This window comes from Passer montanus, unplaced genomic scaffold, assembly GCF_014805655.1.
Source record: "Passer montanus isolate IOZ18808 unplaced genomic scaffold, ASM1480565v1 scaffold101, whole genome shotgun sequence".
In the NCBI taxonomy this organism is placed as follows: Eukaryota; Metazoa; Chordata; class Aves; order Passeriformes; family Passeridae; genus Passer; species Passer montanus.
This window is the reverse complement of record NW_024356616.1, coordinates 1,722,012-1,740,916: the sequence shown is the minus strand read 5'-3', so window position 1 is coordinate 1,740,916 and position 18,905 is coordinate 1,722,012. Positions and strand designations below refer to the sequence as shown.

Here is an 18,905-nt window from a genome sequence, read left to right as displayed (position 1 = left end):
GCCGCGGCGATGGCGGCGGCGGCGGCGGGTGCGGAGCGGGGCGGGGGGCGCGGGACCCCCGGGGACCCCCGAGACCCCCCGGGACCCCCGACACCCTCCGGGGATCCCCGGGACCCGTGACCGCTGACCCCTGACCCCCGGCAGGCCCGGCGCGGCGGCGGCGGCCGGAGCGGGAGGAGGCGGCGGAGCCTCCGCCGAGCCCCACCGGGTCCCCCAAGAGCGCCGGTAGCGGGCCCGGGCTGGCGCGGCGGCTGCTGGGGTTCGAGCTGCGGGAGCTGACGCGATGGCAGCGCTTCGTGCGGCTGCTGCACCGGCCGCAGGACCCCGCCGCGCTCGGGGCTTTCCGCGCAGCCTTCGGTCAGCGGGGACGGGGCACCGGGGGGGCACCGGGGAACCGGGGCTGGGACGGACCGGGAGGCGCTGCGGGGGCACGGGGAGAGCGGGGGAGCAGGGAGACTGAGGGGCTCTGAGGGGCACCGGACAGGGAGACCGCACACGGGGGGACACCGGGGGAACACCGGGGGGACACCGGGAGATACCGGGGCACAGAGCGAGCGGAGGCTCCGGGAGACCGGGCGGCTGGGAGGGATGGGGGGGCTCCGTGGGGACTCGGGGGGCACAGGGAGGCTGGGGCTGGGGGGGCTCAGGGAGTCCGGGGGCACCGGGACCTTGGGAGGGTTCGGGGGCACCGGGACTTTGGGGGGGCTCGGGGGCACCGGGACTTGGGGGATCGGGACCGGGAGCCTCCCATCCCCGTGGCCGGCGGTGTCCAGCCGTGACACGTCAGCACCGGAGCGAAGGTTGGGATGGGGCGGGTGGAGGGGTCAGTGCCCGGCCGGGCTGCGGCCACTGCCCGGTGACCCCCGGCTGAGTGACCCCTGCCCGGTGACCCCTGCCCGGTGACCCCCGCCCGGTGACCCCCGCCCGGTGACCCCTGCCCGGTGACCCCCGGCCGTGTCACCCCCGTGTCCCCAGGGCTGCTGATGGCCCTGGACGTGCCGCAGGAGCGCGGCCTCGGGCACCTGGACCAGCGGTACCTGGACGGGCTGGAGGTGTGCCGCTTCCCCCTGCTGCCCTTCCTGGCACCGCTGCCCCTGGACTGGATGTACCTGCTCTACACCGTCATGTTCCTGGGTACGGGGGGCACGGGGGACGGGGGGGACTGGGACAGGGACGGGGGTGACACTGGGGCAGGAACGGGGGTGACACTGGGACAGGAACGGGGGTGACACTGGGACAAGAACAAGGATGGCACTGGGGCAGGAATGGGGATGGCACTGGGGCAGGAATGGGGATGGCACTGGGACAGGAATGGGGGTAGCACAGGGACAGGAATGGGGTGACACTGGGACAGGAATAGGGTTGACACTGGGACAGGCAGGGATGGCACTGAAACAAGGACGGGGATGGCACTGGGACAGGGACAGGGGTGGCACTGGGACAGGCAGGGGTGGCACTGGGACAGGAATGAGGATGGCACTGGGGCAGGCATGGATGGCACTGAGACAAGAACAGGGATGGCACTGGGTTAGGAATAGGAGTGGCATGGGGACAGGAATGGAGGTGACACTGGGACAGGAACGGGGGTGACACTGGGACAGGAACGGGGGTGACACTGGGACAAGAACAAGGATGGCACTGGGGCAGGAATGGGGATGGCACTGGGGCAGGAATGGGGATGGCACTGGGACAGGAATAGGGGTGACACTGGGACAGGAATGGGGGTGGGATGTGGGCAGGAACCATGGCAGGGGCTGGCACTGGGGTGGGAATGGGCACTGGGGTGGGCACTGGGACTGGCAGGGGTGGCACTGGGACAGGAACGGGGTGACACTGGGTCAAGAATGGAGGTGGGATGGGCACTGGGGTGGGCACTGGGACTGGCAGGGGAGCAGAGGCCAGCTGGGGACAGGCAGCAGGAGGGGACAGGGGCCACGCCAGGGCTCTCCTGTTCCCGCAGGAGCGCTGGGCATCATGCTGGGCTGCTGCTACCGGCTGAGCTGCGTGGCGTTCCTGTGCCCCTACTGGTACCTGCTGCTGCTGGACAAAACCTCCTGGAACAACCACTCCTACCTCTACGGGCTGCTGGGCTTCCAGCTGGCACTGCTGGGCGCTGACCGCTACGGGTGGGCACCCGGGGGGCCGCGGGGACCCCCGGAGCACGGGGGGGCACGGGGGATCCCCCACTGGGGCTCTGCGAGGCAGCAGGGTGGTGACACGGGGTTCCCATGGGGTGGCAGAGGTTCTGGGGTCCCTTGTGGCACCAGGGTCCCAGTGGGGTGGCCCAGACCCCACGGTCCCCTTGGCACTGGGTCCTCAGGGGGGTGGCACAGGGCCTGGGGACCCCCTGGCATGGGGTGGCATAGGCTGTGGTGTCCTCAAAGGGTGGCACAGGTCCTGGGGACCCCTGTGGCATGGGGTGGCATAGGCTGTGGTGTCCCCAGCGGGTGGCACAGGTCCTGGGGTCCCCATGGCGCTGTGTACCCACCTGGTGGGACAGCTCCCACTGGGACCCCCGGCTCTCTGTCCCCAGTGCGTCCCCAGGGCTCTGGCAGTGGGTGGCACACTGGGGACAGTGACAGTGGCCTTGTCCCCCCCCCCGTGTCCCCCCAGCTCCGTGGACGGGCTCTTCCGGCCCCAGAAGCGGAACGCCCACGTGCCACTCTGGAACTACGCCCTGCTGCGTGCCCAGGTGGGTGCCCCTGCAGCTGCCACCCCCGGCTCTCTGTCCCCAGTGCGTCCCCAGGGCTCTGGCAGTGGGTGGCACACTGGGGACAGTGACAGTGGCCTTGTCCCCCCCCCCGTGTCCCCCCAGCTCCGTGGACGGGCTCTTCCGGCCCCAGAAGCGGAACGCCCACGTGCCACTCTGGAACTACGCCCTGCTGCGTGCCCAGGTGGGTGCCCCTGCCCCGGGGGACCCCCCCGGGACCCCCCGGGAGCCCCCCGGGACCCCCTGACCCTGCCCCCCCAGGTGTTCATCGTGTACTTCATCGCGGGGCTGAAGAAGCTGGACGCAGACTGGGTGGGGGGCTTCTCCATGGGGACCCTGGCCCGGCACTGGCTCTTTGCACCCTTCAGGTCAGGGCAGGGGACAGGGACAGGAGGGGCACGGGGAGGGGACGGGGACAGGAGGGTGAGGAGGAGGAGGGTGAAGGGGGTTGATGAGGGTGCAGCGGGATTGAGGGGTCCAAGGGGGAGGATGGGGAGGGGACACAGTGAGGAGGGTGAGGGGATGAGGATGAAGGTGGGGCTGGGATGGGATCCATTAGATGGGATGGGATAGGATTGGGATGGGACAAGATTGGGATGGGATGGGATCCATTAGATGGGATGGGATTGGGATAGGATTGGGATTGGGATAGGCTTGGGATTGGGATAGGCTTGGGATTGGGATAGGATTGGGATTAGGGTAGGATAGGATAGGGTTGGGATCCATTAGATGGGATTGGGATGGGATAGGATTGGGATGGGATGGAATCCATTAGATGGGATGAATGGGATGGGGATTAGGATAGGATAGGATAGGATAGGATAGGATAGGATAGGATAGGATAGGATAGGATAGGAAGGGTTATAGGGTTGGAGGATGAGGTTAAGGAGGTTTGATGATGATGATGATGGGGAAGGGAGTGGGTTTGACAGACTGGAGTTAGGATGGGGATGGGATGAGGAGGGGCACAGTGGGTGGGTTTGGGATGAGGATGAGGAAAGGCACAGGGGGTGGATTTGGGGTGAGTAAGGGCACAGGGGGTGGATTTGGGGTGAGGATGAGGAGGGGCATGGGGTGGATTTGGGGTGAGGATGAGGGGGCACAGCAGGAGGAAGGCGAGGGAGGCATGGGCTGGGGCGGGGCCGATGCCGAGGAAGGCTCCGTGGGCAGGCTGGTGCTGTCGGAGGAGCTGACCAGCCGGCTGGTGGTGCACGGGGGCGGGCTGCTGCTCGACCTCTCCGCCGGCTTCCTGCTCTTCTTCGACGCCACGCGGCCCCTGGCCCTCGTCTTCGTCACCTACTTCCACTGCATGAACTCCCAGCTCTTCAGCATCGGTGAGGGGGGGAAAGGCACCCCCAGACCCACCCAGGGCACCCCCAGACCCCCCCAGAGCACCCCCAAATCCCCCCAGAGCACCCCCAGAGCATCTCCAACCTGGATATGGGACCCCTGGGTACCCCCAAACACCCCCAAACCCAAACAGGGGTGGCCCAGACACCCCTAAACACCCTGTCCCTGCACAGGGACCCCCTCAATCCCAAACAGGGGCACCCCCCACCCCCGGGTGCAGCGGGGGTCCCTAAGTGTCCTCCCCCCAGGCATGTTCTCCTACACCATGCTGGCCACCAACGGGCTCTTCTGCCGGCCCGAGTGGCCCCGGGGGCTCGTGGCCCGCTGTCCCCCCCGGCTGCAGGCCTGGCTGCCCACCACCAAGCCCCCCCAGCCCAGCCCTGACTGCCTCTATGGGGGCCGGAGGGCCCGGGGGAGCCTTCGGCCTCGGCAGCACTTGGCTGCAGCCTTCACCATCCTCTACGTGCTGGAGCAGCTCTTCCTGCCCTACTCCCACTTCATCACCCAGGTGGGCACGGGGAGGGACTGGGGACAAGTTTGGGGACAAAGGGGGGGTCTGAGGAGGGTGAGAAGGAGTTTGGGAGACACAGGGAGGGGACTGGGGGGTGGGGAGGGCATAGAGGGGGCAGTTTGGGGGATGGAGGGGCATTTAGGGTGGTAAAATGGGGCTAGTGGTAGGTTTGGGGTGCCTGTCACCTCCTTGTCCCCTGGGGTGGGGACACCCCAGTGCTGTGTGACCCCCCACAACGTGTCCCCAGGGCTACAACAACTGGACCAACGGGCTCTACGGCTACTCGTGGGACATGATGGTGCACTCCCGCTTCCACCAGCACGTCAAGATCACCTACAGGGACGGGCTCACCGGGGAGGTGGGCTACCTGAAACCAGGGGTGAGTGACCCCAGCGCTCCCAGAGACGGGCACTCCCCCGTGGGCCTCAGTTTCCTTCATCCCTCCTTTTCTCCCTGGGCCTCCGTTTCTCCATCACTCATGGAACAACCCCTGTGCTTCGTTTTTCCCTATCCCTCATTCCCCTATCCCTTATTGCCTCAGTTTTCTCTATCACTCATTGCCCGTTTCCCTGTGTCACTGTCCCGTGCCTCAGTTTCCCTGTCCCTCACTGCCTGTTTCCCCATGGTGCTGCCTGCCCCAGTGTCCCTGTGCCTCAGTGTCCCTGTGCCTCAGTTTCTCCGTATCTCTGTGCCTCAGTGTCCCCCTGCCTCAGTTTCCCCATGCTGCTGTCCCCATGCCTGTGTCCCCGTGCCTCAGTTTCCCTGTGCCTCAGTTTCCCCATGCTGCTGTCCCCATGCCTGTGTCCCCGTGCCTCAGTTTCCCCCTGCCTCAGTGTCCCCGTGCCTCAGTGTCCCCTGCCTCAGTGTCCCCTGCCTCAGTGTCCCCGTGCCTCAGTGTCCCCGTGCCTCAGTGTCCCCGTGCCCGCAGGCGTTCACGCAGAGCCGCCGCTGGCGGGACCACGCCGACATGCTGAAGCAGTACTCGGCCTGCCTGAGCCGGCTGCTGCCGCGCTACAACGTCAGCCAGCCCCAGATCTACTTCGACGTCTGGGTGTCCATCAACGAGCGCTTCCAGCAGAGGTGACACGGGACAGGGGACACGGGAGACAAGGGGGACAGGAGCCATGGGTGCGTCTGGGCTGGGAGCTGTGGCTGCTGCTGCTCTCAGCTGAGGTTACAGGGGACACAGGGTTTGGGGACACATTGGGGTGCCACAAGGGGGTGGCTTGTCCCCACAGCTGGACCCCATGTGCTCTTAAGGTCGCCCGTGCTCTGAGCACTGTCACTGGGGTTTGGGGGCACCCAAGGGATTTGGGGGCGCTGCGGGGTCCTGACACTTTGTCCCCTCAGGCTCGTGGACCCCCGGGTGGACCTGGTCCGTGCCCCCTGGTCCCCGTGGACCCCCACGCCGTGGCTGCTCCCGCTGCTCGTGGACCTGTCGCCGTGGCGGCAGCGGCTGCAGGAGCTGGAGGCGCAGCTGGACGGACACACGGACACCGTGTTCATCGCAGACTTCCCCGGTGCGGCCAGGGCTCCAGGGGTGGGGTCCGGGGGGCACAGAGGGGTCACAAAGGGTCCCAGGGGTTCAGGGGCTGGGTACGGAGCATGGGGCAATCCTGAGGTTGGGGGGGATTTTGGGGTACAGGGGTCCCCGCAGTCAGTGTGAGGGTGGAGCAGAGGACATGGGGGGGTACCTGGGCTTGGGGGGATGTGGGGGGATTTGGGGTGGGGGTACAGAGCCGGCTGTTCCAGGCCTGCACCTGGAGAACTTTGTGAGCGAGGACCTGGGCAACACGAGCCTGCGGGTGCTGCGGGGGCAGGTGCTGGTGGAGCTGGTGGAGCAGCAGCAGAACCGCTCTCTGCAGGAGGGCGAGGCCATGCAGGTGAGGCAGGCTCGGGGGGTTACCCTGGGGGGGTTTGGGGGAGTCCCTGGGGGTGCTGACGCCCCGCTGCCCCAGCTGCCGGCGGGGCAGTACCACAAGGTGCACACGGTGTCCCCCGAGCCCTCGTGCTACATGTACCTGTACGTGAACACCACGGCGCTGGAGCTGGAGCAGAAGCTGACGCGGCTGCGGGAGCTGCGGGAGCGCGTGCGCAACGGCACCGGTGAGACCCCCAAACACCCCAAACATCCTCGGCCCTGGGCACCCCCAAAGCCTCACACCTGGGAGTCTGTACCTGTACGTGAACACCACGGCGCTGGAGCTGGAGCAGAAGCTGACGCGGCTGCGGGAGCTGCGGGAGCGCGTGCGCAACGGCACCGGTGAGACCCCAAACACCCCAAACACCCTCGGCCCCGGGCACCCCCCAGCCTCACACCTGGGAGTCTCAAAATCCTTGAGGATTCCTGGAGCTGGAGCAGAAGCTGACGCGGCTGCGGGAGCTGCGGGAGCGCGTGCGCAACGGCACCGGTGAGACCCCCAAACACCCCAAACATCCTCGGCCCTGGGCACCCCCAAAGCCTCACACCTGGGAGTCTCAAAATCCCTGAGGATTCCTGGGACCCCAAAATCCCCTCGTGCCCTGCGGGACCCCAAAAGCTCCGTCAGCTCAGCCCCCGGTGAGCAGCGGGCTGAGGGGATCAAGGATGGCCCCAGTCGCTGTCACTGGGGTGGGGGGGACAGCACATCCCCCAATTCCAGTCACCTCACTCTCTGGTGAGCAGCAGCATGGGAGGATGACAGGGACAGCCACTCGCTGTCACTCGGGTGGGGAGATCACGGCGACATCCCCCGTTCCCATCACCACACCGTGGGGATCACGGGGACCCCCAGAATCCGCTGAGCCGGGCGGGAAGGATCAATCACCCCCCAACCCGCTCCACCTCTGCCCCCCCAGAACAGTCCCCGCTGCCCCCCGAGCTGCATCCCCTGCTGGGGGAGCCCCTGCCCGCGGGGGCCCCCCTGGACCCGCTGGTGTCGCTGCTCCTGCGGCGGGAGCAGCGCCAGCAGCGCCGCGAGCGCCAGGCCAGCCCTGCCCAGCGCCTGCGGCGCTTCCTCCGCAGGAAGTTCTTCCTCTTCCGCCGCAGGTCAGTCCCGACGCCCCCCCCCGTGCCCCTGGTCCCCTCCTGTCCCCGGTGCCCACCGCTGTGTCCCCGCAGTGCCCTGATGACGCTGATCGCGCTGCGGAACCTGGCGCTGGGCCGCCCGGCCCCGGAGCGCCTGGCACAGGAGGTGGCCTTCGCCAGCTGGCGCGGCGAGGAGGAGGAGGCTCAGCCCGAGGCCGATGGGGGGGCCCAGAGGGGCCCCGAGCTCTGAACACCCCAAATAAATGCAGTTTTGTAAGCCAGAAATGCTCCCGTGCCTCGGTTTCCCCCGGTGCCCCAGATTCGTTCCCCACCCTCTGTGCCCCTTTCCCTCCATCCCTCAGCCACGTTCCCTTCCTGCTTCCTCCACCCCATCTCCCCCTGTGCCTGTTTCCCCTCACACCCTGCTTCCCCCGAGCTCATTTCCCTCACATCCCTTTTCCCTTTCCTCGGTATTCCCCCAAACCCCAATTTCCCCCACACCTGCTGCCCCAATGCTCATTCCTGCCTCTTTCCCCCCATTCCAGTACCTGTTCCCCCACACACTTTCTCCCTCTCTACTCCCCCACATCCCACCTTCCCTCGTACCCCAATTTCTCCATCTGCAGTGCCTCAGTTCCCAAAATCCCTCAGAGCTCCCCCCGTGTCCCCCACACACTCGAGGTGGCACCGTCTAACCCATCGCTTTTATTGAGATTCTTTTCTTTTTTTTTTGAGTTCATTTTTTTTTTGGATTCAGTGGATCAAAACATTCGGACGAAACCTCCCGAAAATAGTAAAACCAAGAGAAAAAAATAAAAATAAAACCCTTGAGGGCAGGAGAAAGCCCCCCCTGCCCCTCCCCAAGGCACTCTGGGGGCCGGAGCCCGGGCGGGCAGTAAACAAGCCGGCTTCTCTGTACCACACCGGCCACCAGCGCCACGCCCGGGCACCCCCGGCGCTCCAACAAACCCAATCCCCCCCTTTTTCACCCCAAAATAGCAGCCTGAGAATGGCCTTGGCCATGCCTCTGGATGTACTGGGAGAACAGGTGCTCACATCCCCCCCCCCCCAAAGGGGGGGGGGGGGGGGGGGAGGGGGGAGGGGAAGGGGGGGCTTTCAGGGATCAGGAGCTGCCGGCTGAGCGCGGGGACTTCTCTGTACTCACGCCCCCGCCTCGGCGCACAATAAATACACCAAACCTTCAAGTATCAAGCGCCAAATGCCCCCCCTTTCCCCCCAAAATCCGGGCAAAGTTGGGGGGGGGTGGAGGGGTTGTGCAGTTGGGGAGTTGCTTCAGCTTTTGGATTAAAACCCCAAAAAAAAAAAAAAAAAAAAAAAAGAAAAAGAATGTAAAATGTTTTCCTCTGGTACCGAACCCTCAGGGGGGGTTTGGGGGTCGGTTTTAGCGTGTTCCCCCCCGAAATGTGCATTTTTGGAACAAAAAGAGGTTAAAAATGAGGGTTAAGAACCAAACCCAGCACCAGCGAGGTCCCAGGGGGGTGGGGAGGTGGAATGGGAAGTGTCTTCCCCACCAGTGGGACTGGGGGAGCCAGAATGAGTGTCCTCCCAGTGGAATGGGGACTGTGGAGGGGACACACAGGGAGCCAGAACGAGGGGTTCATGTGTCCCCCCCTGCAGCAGGATGGGGGGGACTGCGGGAGCCAAAACGGGGGTCCCCCTGATGTAGTGGAATTTGGGGAAAAAAGGAGAATGGGGAGTGATAAAATGGGGGGTCCCCCCACAGCAGGACTGCTGGGACCCAAAACGGGGTGGCCCTTGCCACAGAGGGACTGTGGGGGCACGGGGGAGGGTGAGAGAGGGCACTTGGGCCTTTTTCCCCATCTCACAGCTCGGAGTGAAGAGATATCTGTTAAAAACCATCCAGAGGGAACTGGGGGGAACACGACGGGGGGCTCCAGGAGAGGCACGTGGTCCCCACACAACCAAAACGATGGTGAGAGACAATGGCGGGGCCGGGGAGCCTGGGGGGGGCCGGGAGCTCTTTCCCCCAGAGCCCACGGGCTTCTCTGTAACCTACGCCCGCGGGAGTGGGGGGAAAAAGCCCTAACAATGCTTTTTTTTCCTCAGTATTTTAGCTTTTTGGGCACTTCCCAAGGGAAACTGTCCCTACCAAAGTGGCCATAGGCTGCGGTCCTCTGATAGAGGGGCTTCTTCAGATCCAGATCCCTGGAATACACAATTCCCGACTCAGTGAGGCTGCCCCGGGCTCCTGCCTTCGCCCCTTTCCTTCCCTGCCTGGCCGGGGGTTCCTCAGCGCCGCCTCCGCCCCCTGCCCACCCCGCGGGGCGGTTGGAGCTTCCCCGGAGGTTGCTCCAGGCTGCTCTGGGGAAGCTCCAAGCGCTCGGCTCCGGCGGATACTTACCCCGTCCGCGCCCCGAGCGCGCCTTCTCCGTCCGGCCGAGCGGCTCCGCGCCGGGTCCAGGCGCCAGGCGGTCCCCGGGCTGCTCCGGGAGGGACCCCCGCCCGCCCCGCCCCCCGGCACAGCCCCCCAGCGCCCGTTACCTGACGATGACCCCGGGGCGCAGGTCGAAGTTCTTCTTGACGATCTCCAGCAGCTCACGCTCGCTCTTCTGCGAGGTGCCGTAGTGGAAGATGGAGATGGACAAGGGGTGCGAGACCCCGATGGCGTACGAGACCTGCCGGGGGGGAAACGCGGGGCTGTGGGTCAGCCTGGACCCCCCAAGAGCCCGGATTGGGGGCCCGGCGCCCACCTGGAGGCAGAGCAGCACCCACCTGGACCAGCACCCTGCGGCACAGCCCGGCCTTCACCAGGGACTTGGCCACCCAGCGCGCGGCGTAGGCGGCCGAGCGATCCACCTTGGTGTAGTCCTTGCCCGAGAAGGCGCCGCCGCCGTGCGCGCCCCAGCCCCCGTACGTGTCCACGATGATCTTGCGGCCGGTCAGCCCCGCGTCGCCCTGGTGGGGACAGCAGTGTCACAACCCTGTCCGTGTTGTCACCTGTGCCATCACCGTCTTGTGTTACCATCACTATCTTAACCACACCACCTCTGTGCCATTCCCACCGCCATCCAACCATTCTGCTACCATAAGTACCACCATCAGCACTGTCACCGTGTTGTCACCAGCCCTCAGCACAGCACCATCACTGTGCCACCACCGTGCCATCACAACTGTCACCACCACAGTGCCCCGGGCCGCACCTGGGGCCCGCCGATGACGAAGCGGCCGCTGGGCTGCAGGTGGTAGATGGTGTCATCGTCCAGGTACTTGGGGGGCACCACGGCCTTGATGACCTTCTCCTTGAGAGCGTCACGCATCTCGTCCAGACACACGTCCTCGTCGTGCTGCACCGAGATCACGATGGTGTGCACGCGGATGGGGATCACCGCCCCGCGGTCCTGCATGTACTGCACTGTCACCTGCCGGGGGACACCAGTCAGAGGCCAGGCGGGCAACACGGGGCTCCCCACGGCTCTCTGGACCCCGTGGCACCTCACCTGTGTCTTGGAGTCGGGGCGCAGCCAGGGCAGGGCCCCGCTGCGGCGCAGCTCGGCCAGCTTGGCGTTGAGCTTGTGCGCCAGCACGATGGTGAGGGGCATGCACTCCTCCGTCTCGTCCGTGGCGTAGCCAAACATCAGCCCCTGTGGCACGGGGACAAGGGGGTCACGCCCAGCCCTGGGTCACGCCCCAGCGACCCCACGGTGACCCCGGGGCTCACCTGGTCACCAGCACCAATGTCCTCCTCGCTGCGGTCCAGGTGCACGCCCTGGGCGATGTCCGGGGACTGCTGCTCCAGGGCCACCAGCACGTTGCACGTCTTGTAGTCAAAACCTGCGGGGACAAAGGGGGCTCTGGTGAGCCCGGTGCCACCCCGCGCTGTCCCTGAGGCGGTGGCAGCCCGGGACACACCTTTGGAGGAGTCGTCGTAGCCGATGTGCCGGATGGTGTCCCGGACCACCTTCTGGTAGTCCACGTTGGCCCGGGAGGTGATCTCCCCCGCCAGCAGGATCATCCCGGTTTTGGCGACCGTCTCTGCAGGGACAAGGGTGACGTCAGCGCCGTGTCACCTCCACGTCACCCACCGGCTGTCCCCTGGTGCCCTTACTCACCACAAGCCACCTTGGCATCGGGGTCCTGCTTGAGGTGGGCATCCAGGACGGCATCGCTGATCTGGTCACAGATTTTATCTGGGGACACGGAGAGCAGGAGGCGTCACGGTGGCGTGGGACAGCCCGACACGGCACAGCCCTTCCTTCCGGAGCCTCCAGCTCAGGGATCCCGGCCCCATAATCCAGGAGCCCCCCAGGGTGCACACAGCCCTCGCCTTGTCCCCAGCCTGGAATTCCAGGCATGTCCCAGTTAAGCTCCAGCTCCAACTAAGGCTGAGCCCCGTGGCACCACTGAGGGGATCAGACCTGTGTGCCAGCTTCTCAAATCTGCAGCACGCCGGCTCCCAGCAGCTCTGCCTCCAGCCAAAGCTGCTCCAGCCATGCCCCAGCAGACACCCAGCTCCCTCCTGCTCCCGGCGTGTTTCGCGTGGGTGGGGGTGTCCCAAGGGCCACCCGTGTCCCCGGGACTGCGGGTGTCCTTGGCAGCGACCTTCCGGGCAGGATCTGGGCGAGGACAAGGCAGCGCCCGGCTGGGGTGAGGGGAGGAGCATCCCCCGGATGCTTTTTGGTGGGAACAGTGAGGAATTGGAGCTCAGAACCTCCGCCCTCAGGCAGTGTGGGGACAGCCCCACAGCACCCACGGGTTGTGGATGCTTGAGCCAGAAGGTGCAGAGCTGTGGGGCCTGAGTGGGATCTGGAGCTGATGGGAACTCGGGACGTGCTGAGTGTGCCCTGGGTGCCGGAGCTGAGAGGGTTCAGGGGTACTGGGTGTGCCCAAGCAGCGGGCACTGGGCGTTGGCAGCCGCCTCCGCAGATTAACGGTCATATGCCCCAAACCGGTGAAGACAAAGACCGGGAGAGACCGGCACCGGCTGGTACCCGGCTTGGGGGGCTCCAGCTGCGGCGAGGGCACATCTGGGCAGACCCACGGGACTTCATCACCGGCACCGTCGTGGGGCGGCCCTCCGGTGTGGGGGTGTGTGCGGGGGTCACCGGGTCTGCCTTACCGCCGCCATCCACGCGGGGACGGAGCCCACGGCAGGGGGGGGTCCCGTGGGGGTTGCGGGGGCACCGGGAGCTGCTTAGTCACGGCTGAGTCACGGCGGCACCGGGCCCCGTGTCCCGCCCCACGCGGGCAGCACGTGCGCGCCGGGCCCGCAATGCGGCGAGCGCGCGCCCGCCCCTGTCATTCCTTGATCCACCATCCCCACAACCCTACTCCCAGTCCTGAGATCGGAAGAGCACCCACCCTCATCCCCCATCCATCCTCATCCTCGCTTCCTTCGCCTTCGTCTTCATCCTCGCCACCCTCCTCCTCCTCCTCTGCCCCCCTCCCGCTCGCCCCCCGGCCGCGCCTGCGCGATCGCCGCCCCGCCCAGCCCCGCTCGGCCCGCACCTGGGTGCCCCTCGCCCACAGATTCGGAGGTGAAGAGGAAGGTGCCCTCCTCGATGAACACCTCGTGGAAACCGTTGAGTTGCCCGTTCATGGCGGCGCGATGGGCGGCGACAGGCGGAAGGGCAGAGCGGGAAAGCACCGGAGCAGCAGAACCCGAGCGCGGCAGCGATGGACTGAACGCGGCCCCTACCGCGCCGCCCCTAGTTATAGCCTCCTCGCCCCGCCCCGCTGCTGCTCCCAGCCAATGGCGAGCGCAATACGGGCCATGGGGGCGGGGGGACAAGACCACTGCAGTCGGGTTGGGGGAGCACGTTACGTAACGCGGAGATTCGGATCGAGGTCCGGGGCTGCCCGTAGCGCCCCACTGCCAGCCGAGCACTTACAGGAGTTAAACCGCCGGTCAGACCGTGTCCTCCGCCCCGCACGGCGCAACGTTGCGGTCGAACACCGATGCCCCCGCCGTACTCCCCCGTGCTGTGCTCATGGTGCCTCCCGCGCGGCCCGGCGGCTCAAGGCGCGCGGCAGCGCACGCATGCGCCCGGCGGCGGAGCGGAGCGCGCATGCGCAGTGCGCGGCCCGCGGGCAGCGAGGACGGCACCGCCCCCCCGCCGCCATCTTGCGCAGACCGGCGTCGCCATTGTGCGACCTCGGGCCCGCCGGCACCGACCCCTGCCCGGCCCGGCCCCGCCCTGGCCCCTGCCCCGGCCGCAACCGCTCCCGCGGCTGTCCCAAGCACTGCGGTCCGGCGGGGCGCGCCTGAGCTCGGGCACGGCCCTGAGGGTGCCCTCAGCCGTTAGCGCCACTTGACCCCTGATGCAACCGGCGCCCGGTGTTGCCAGTGCAGGAGCCGGCCCGGCTGCGGTTTCCCCCGCCACCGCCTCCGGGCCCGGCTCGGAGCACCCCCGCGTCGAGCTGCTGCGGCCAGGGCTCGGCGGGAGCTTGGGCAGGACACGCGTGGCCGGGACAGAGGGACGCCCAGGAGTGACAGAGCCTGACAGCCACAGACAGACAGACAGACACACAGACGCAGCCCCCACACAGCCAGAACTGTCTGACATGCACACTCCCGGCATCCATTTGCTGCCTGCTGTCTGTCCCCCTGAGCCCGGGGATGGACGGACACACAGACACTCCTGTGTTGGGCCAGGACAGACTGACACCTCCCCGGCTGGACAGACGGACAGAGCCGGCCATGTGCTCCCGGGAGGCGGGGCCTTGCGGCACGCCCCACCCACCCAACATTTGCATAGTGGGCGGTGCTTATCCCTCGGTACCGGGGGGGTCCCGACGCCCCCTCCCAACGCCCCTTCCCCCCTCAGCACTGGAGCCGGTGCGGATTTTTGTAAAAAATGGTTTATGGGTTCCACTTTTGTATAAAACGTGCGGGCAGCCGAGCCACTTGCCCACCCCCAGCTGCCGCCCCACAGCCCGCGGTGTGTCCTACTCAGAACCTAACCCCATCCCAAAGCTCCCTCTACAGCCGATCCTCTATGCTCTTCCTGTCAACTATTCCTTTAAAAAATCCCTCGTATCCCCGAGATGTTCCTGTGCCAGGTACAGTACGGTGACGGGGGGATCCGGTGCTGTGCTCCCTCTACGCCGTCTTCTGCTGTCCCTTCTTTCCAATCAGAGACTTGTGGATGTGGGGGATGACACCTGCAGAGAGAGGAGGGGGAGAAACCCTGTCAAACCACCTGCAGAATTGCCAAGAAACTCCAAAATCCCCCATTTTGCGAGCGCCAGGCGGATCCCCTCAGTGTGAACTGATGCAATCAGCCCACGTGCTCGTGCCAAATTCCTGCTTGCATTCCCACGTTCCCCAGGCCAGGTGGAGCAGGGGAAGCAGCCCCACCTCCTCCAGCGATGGTGGCTTTGATCAGCGAGTCCAGCTCCTCGTCGCCGCGGATGGCCAGCTGCAGGTGCCGGGGCGTGATCCGCTTCACTTTGAGATCCTTGGAAGCGTTCCCGGCCAGCTCCAGCACCTGCAGGGTGACAGGAGGAGGTGGGAACGGCCGGGGCAGGGCTGGGGGGCTGCAGGGGGAGGGAGGGAGGGGGTCCTACCTCAGCGGTCAGGTACTCGAGGATGGCCGCGCTGTACACGGCCGCCGTGGCTCCCACGCGCCCGTGGCTGGTGGTCCGGGTCTTCAGGTGCCTGTGGATGCGGCCCACTGGGAACTGGGGGGGTAATTAACAGCCTCGTTAGCACCTACAGCCCGCCCAGTGTGCACACGTACACCGTGCAGGGCTGATTTGGGCTGCAGCTAGCCAAACAGATCGCTATCCAATTTATTCATTACCAATTAATATCAATATTAACGTAAATTATAATAATTCATTATATTGTTATGACATATATATCATAAAAATGTCATTTAGTAAAATGTCGTTATATCTGGTATAGCATAAAATAATTGCATTTTAATTATAATTACTACTTAGAAAATATAACTGTATTATATAATATAAAATATATTTTATATATATTTATATGTTTATATATAATATATTTATAATTATATTATACAAAATATAAATATATATATTTAATTTTTTAATATATATATTTTTAAATATATATATTTAAAATATATACATTTTTAATAATTTTTAAATTATTATTTTTAATTTTTAAATTATTTTAAAATAATTTTTAATTATTAAAAATTTTTAGATATATATTTTTTATATATATATATATAACTTCACCCAATTAATCCTCCCATCCTCTCCGTCCCACCTGACAGCAAACCCCCTCATGGCTCCCTACACCTCCCAGTGCCAAAACACCCCGTTTTGACCCCAAAGCAGGGGTTTGGGGGTGCCCAGCACTCCCTGAGCCATACCTGCAGCCCGGCCCTCTGGGAGCGCGACACGGCCTTGGCCTTGGCCTTGCCGCTGTCCTTGCCCGCCTTGCCGCCAGCCTGGGGGAGAAAGGGCCCGTTAATTAATCTAATCAGCCCCTGAATCCAAACAATCTCGTTAATTCTAAGCCAGAGGGACCTGCTGCAGGATAAGCTGCAGCTCCCCTGGCAACTCGGGGCCTCGCGAACCACGCGGACTCGAGGGGATAAACAAGGGAGGTTTTCAGGGTGCAGCAGCTGCTCCTCGCCCAGGGGTCTCATCCTGCTGCCACTGTTCCCAGTGTTTTCCAGAAAATGCCAAATGGGGGGAAAACAGCCCAAAAATCCCATTGTTGAGGGGTTTTTTCCCAGTGAGCCCAGTTTGTTTTCAGATTTGATTTCTCCACACACTGGGCAGGGCACTGTTCCTGCACATGGGAATGGAATCCTGTGGGATCCAGGGGCAATTCCCCTCCTGCTCCAGAGTGGGAATTACCAGGAGCCCCTGGATAAATCCACCAGAAATGGTGGATTTAATGCAAACCACGTTGGAAGGGGTGGAAATGCCAAAGCCAAGAGTTTGGGAGTTGCTGAGTAACGAGGAAGAGGGAACACAAGTTTGCTGGGCTCTCCCATCCGCTGCCAGGAAATCCACGGATTCCAGGGACATGGGAAGACCCCATGACGTCATTAACCACTAATGAGAGCTGTTCCTAATGAAGGTGAGAGCTGTGGGTGACGCAGGAAAGTAGAGGGAGCTGCACCCTCCCCGTGGGAAAGACGTCAGCAACCCGAAATCTGCTCCAGGTAAAAATAAACAGGGATAAGAATCCCCAAAACAAAGTTTTCCAGCCCACAGAAAGACAAGAAACAACAGCAGAGGGAGATGGGAGCCTGAAAAAACCCTGGATACTCACAATCCCTGTTTTTCTAGAATATATTGATCCCACAGTCCCTATCCCCTCTAAAAAGGAGGAATTTTGGCCCATGGTGAGGGAGCTGAAAGGATTCAGACATGCCAGGAGAGCAAGTGGAGCACATTAACCCTAAAAATAAGACACTGGTTCACCTGGGAATGTCCAAGATTGGGGTCCCATCCCAGCCAGGTGGGAGTTAACACAATGTTCAGTGCAAACATTGGAAAAAAAACTAGTCACGAGGGGGCATTAATGAATCCCGAGGTGATTAAAGCAAGCAGAGGGCGCTGGGTGAGGCCACGGGGGACCCAGCAAATCCACTCTGTAGGAGTTACTTTCATCGGGAAAAAACATCACCAAACTGCTCAGCTCAAGGAGGGCGTGCTGGGGGGTGGATTTCAGGGGTGGAAAGGGAGATTTATGGGAAAAAAGGGGGAGGCAAGGGGGATTTGTGTATATTTCCTTGCTCTAGGAATAAAAAGCAGCGTTGGGAAAAGCACTGGCTGTTCCCACTGCGGGCTTTTATCAGCCAGCTGTGAACTTTCCCACTGCCCCAGCAGGTTTTCCAGCTGCCTGAGACATCTTCACGGGGTTTGGGGTTGACTACGAAGAGCAAGAAAGGTCTCGCCGTGGAAATCCCGAGGTTTGTCCCCATTTCCCCCAGCCCAGGTGCCTCCAGCTCCCTCTGGGAGTGAGGGCTCCTGGACTCCTCCCTCCTGAGGGGCAATCCCGAGGAATTCTCTCCTCACCCTCCTGGTTGGGACCACCTTGTGGCATCTCCATCCCTTCTCTCCACCTCGCTGGGAGCGCAATCCCGTGCTAAATCCTCCCTGCCTCTGACCCGCCGGGCTCTTCACAGAAAACTTTCTTTTTTTTTTTTTTTTTTTTTTTTCCTCTTATTGCTTCAAACAGGATAAAACCCCTCCAAGCAGCAGCTCCTTATCTCGTGCCGCACATTCCCAGACATCCCCGAGCACAAGTTCTTGGCGGCGGCAGCAGTTGCATAACCCAACGGTGTTTGCATTACCGCGGGGGGATCGGGGCCTCACCGCCGGCTCCGGAGCCCCCCACGGACCCCGCCGAGCCCACCTGTGCATCCGCAGAACCCCCCGAGCCCCCTGCGGACCCACAGAACCTGTCCAGTGGATGCTCGGAGAACGACAGAACCGCCCGAATCCCCCACAAATTCACCTGTGGAAGCACAGAACGCTCCCGCGGACCCTCGGAACCCCCTCACGATCCTGCGGATCCACGGGACCCCGTAACGCACATCGCCCTGCCCGCCTGCGCTGACAGCTCCGCACCCGGCTCCCCCCATTCTCCCCACGGGGCCACAGGACCGGGGCACCGGGGAGAATAAACCCCCGTTTTTTCCCCGCACCGGGCCGTTTCCCCGGGAAGCGGGATGATTTGTATCCGGGTAGCCCCGGAGCAGGCGCCGGGCGGTTGACAGAGCCAGCTCGGGGCCGCTCGACCGACGTTCCCCTCACGACAGCCGCTTCCTCCCGTCCAACCGCCCCGCAACAGGCACAACCCGCGGCCGGGCGGACAGCGGCCGGCACCGCAGCGCTCTGACAGCGCGGCGGGGCACCGGCGGCGCCGGGGTTGGAGGGCAGCGCAAACCCCCTCCCCGGGAACCAGGCGGCAGCGGGCACGGGGCACCGGGGGAGCGCCGGGCCGGAGCCAAGGTCACGGACCGGGCCCGGCCCGCTCCCCCCGCCCGGCCTGGGCTGACAGCGGCGCCCATTGGCGGCCCCACGGGGCCCGGCCGCGCTGTCCCGGCCGGCCCCCCGAGTCCCGAGCCGCGCTGCTGCCCCTGCCCTCACCATGGTACCGCCGCCGCCGTCCGAACCCCAAAGCCACCGCCGCGCCCGACCCGCCTCAGGAGCCGCCAGACAATGACCCGCCCGGGCGGGGGCGGCGGGCCGCGCCGCGTCGCCGCCAATCACCGCCTCCCATACTAGTTTGAACATCCCGCAGTGCCCAATGGGCGAGCCGCTTCTTTTGCCGTCCATCGCTGGCTCCGCCCCGCGGCTCGTTTAACGGCTGTGTTGCCTTTGCACACGGCACGCAGCGGTGTGAG

The 18,905-nt window shown here is 64.0% G+C and overlaps 3 protein-coding genes across 7 annotated transcripts; 1 reads left to right on the top strand and 2 right to left on the bottom strand.

Annotated features, from left to right (window-relative positions):
* Positions 1-8,405, top strand: GGCX (gamma-glutamyl carboxylase). 5 transcript variants are annotated; one of them, XM_039714904.1, is made up of 15 exons: positions 1-28; positions 145-357; positions 976-1,134; positions 1,961-2,126; positions 2,545-2,692; positions 2,972-3,078; positions 3,881-4,044; positions 4,309-4,568; positions 4,819-4,950; positions 5,500-5,651; positions 5,922-6,091; positions 6,324-6,454; positions 6,530-6,677; positions 7,410-7,599; positions 7,672-7,947. In XM_039714904.1, exons 1-15 carry the CDS (start codon positions 10-12, stop codon positions 7,826-7,828), a joined length of 2,316 nt encoding a protein of 771 aa, XP_039570838.1. In that variant the 5' UTR covers positions 1-9; the 3' UTR covers positions 7,829-7,947. The 5 variants fall into 5 exon arrangements, with proteins under 5 accessions (XP_039570838.1, XP_039570844.1, XP_039570819.1 ...); XM_039714910.1 differs by having other exon boundaries at positions 2,614-2,692; positions 7,672-7,946; XM_039714885.1 differs by lacking the exons at positions 2,545-2,692; positions 4,309-4,568 and adding an exon at positions 2,816-2,894 and having other exon boundaries at positions 7,672-8,405.
* A 478-nt stretch (positions 8,406-8,883) lies between these two features.
* Positions 8,884-13,341, bottom strand: MAT2A (methionine adenosyltransferase 2A). Its single transcript, XM_039715130.1, has 9 exons — positions 13,066-13,341; positions 11,670-11,747; positions 11,470-11,592; positions 11,279-11,391; positions 11,058-11,201; positions 10,761-10,979; positions 10,333-10,515; positions 10,102-10,235; positions 8,884-9,765 (listed from the first exon to the last, which is right to left on the bottom strand). The coding sequence occupies exons 1-9, from the start codon at positions 13,154-13,156 to the stop codon at positions 9,663-9,665; spliced, it is 1,188 nt and encodes a 395-aa protein (XP_039571064.1). The 5' UTR covers positions 13,157-13,341; the 3' UTR covers positions 8,884-9,662.
* A 1,061-nt stretch (positions 13,342-14,402) lies between these two features.
* Positions 14,403-18,852, bottom strand: LOC120505059 (histone H2A.V-like). The gene is made up of 5 exons (XM_039715231.1): positions 18,649-18,852; positions 15,909-15,986; positions 15,127-15,240; positions 14,918-15,047; positions 14,403-14,721 (listed from the first exon to the last, which is right to left on the bottom strand). The coding sequence occupies exons 1-5, from the start codon at positions 18,835-18,837 to the stop codon at positions 14,660-14,662; spliced, it is 573 nt and encodes a 190-aa protein (XP_039571165.1). The 5' UTR covers positions 18,838-18,852; the 3' UTR covers positions 14,403-14,659.
* Positions 18,853-18,905: the final 53 nt, after the last annotated feature.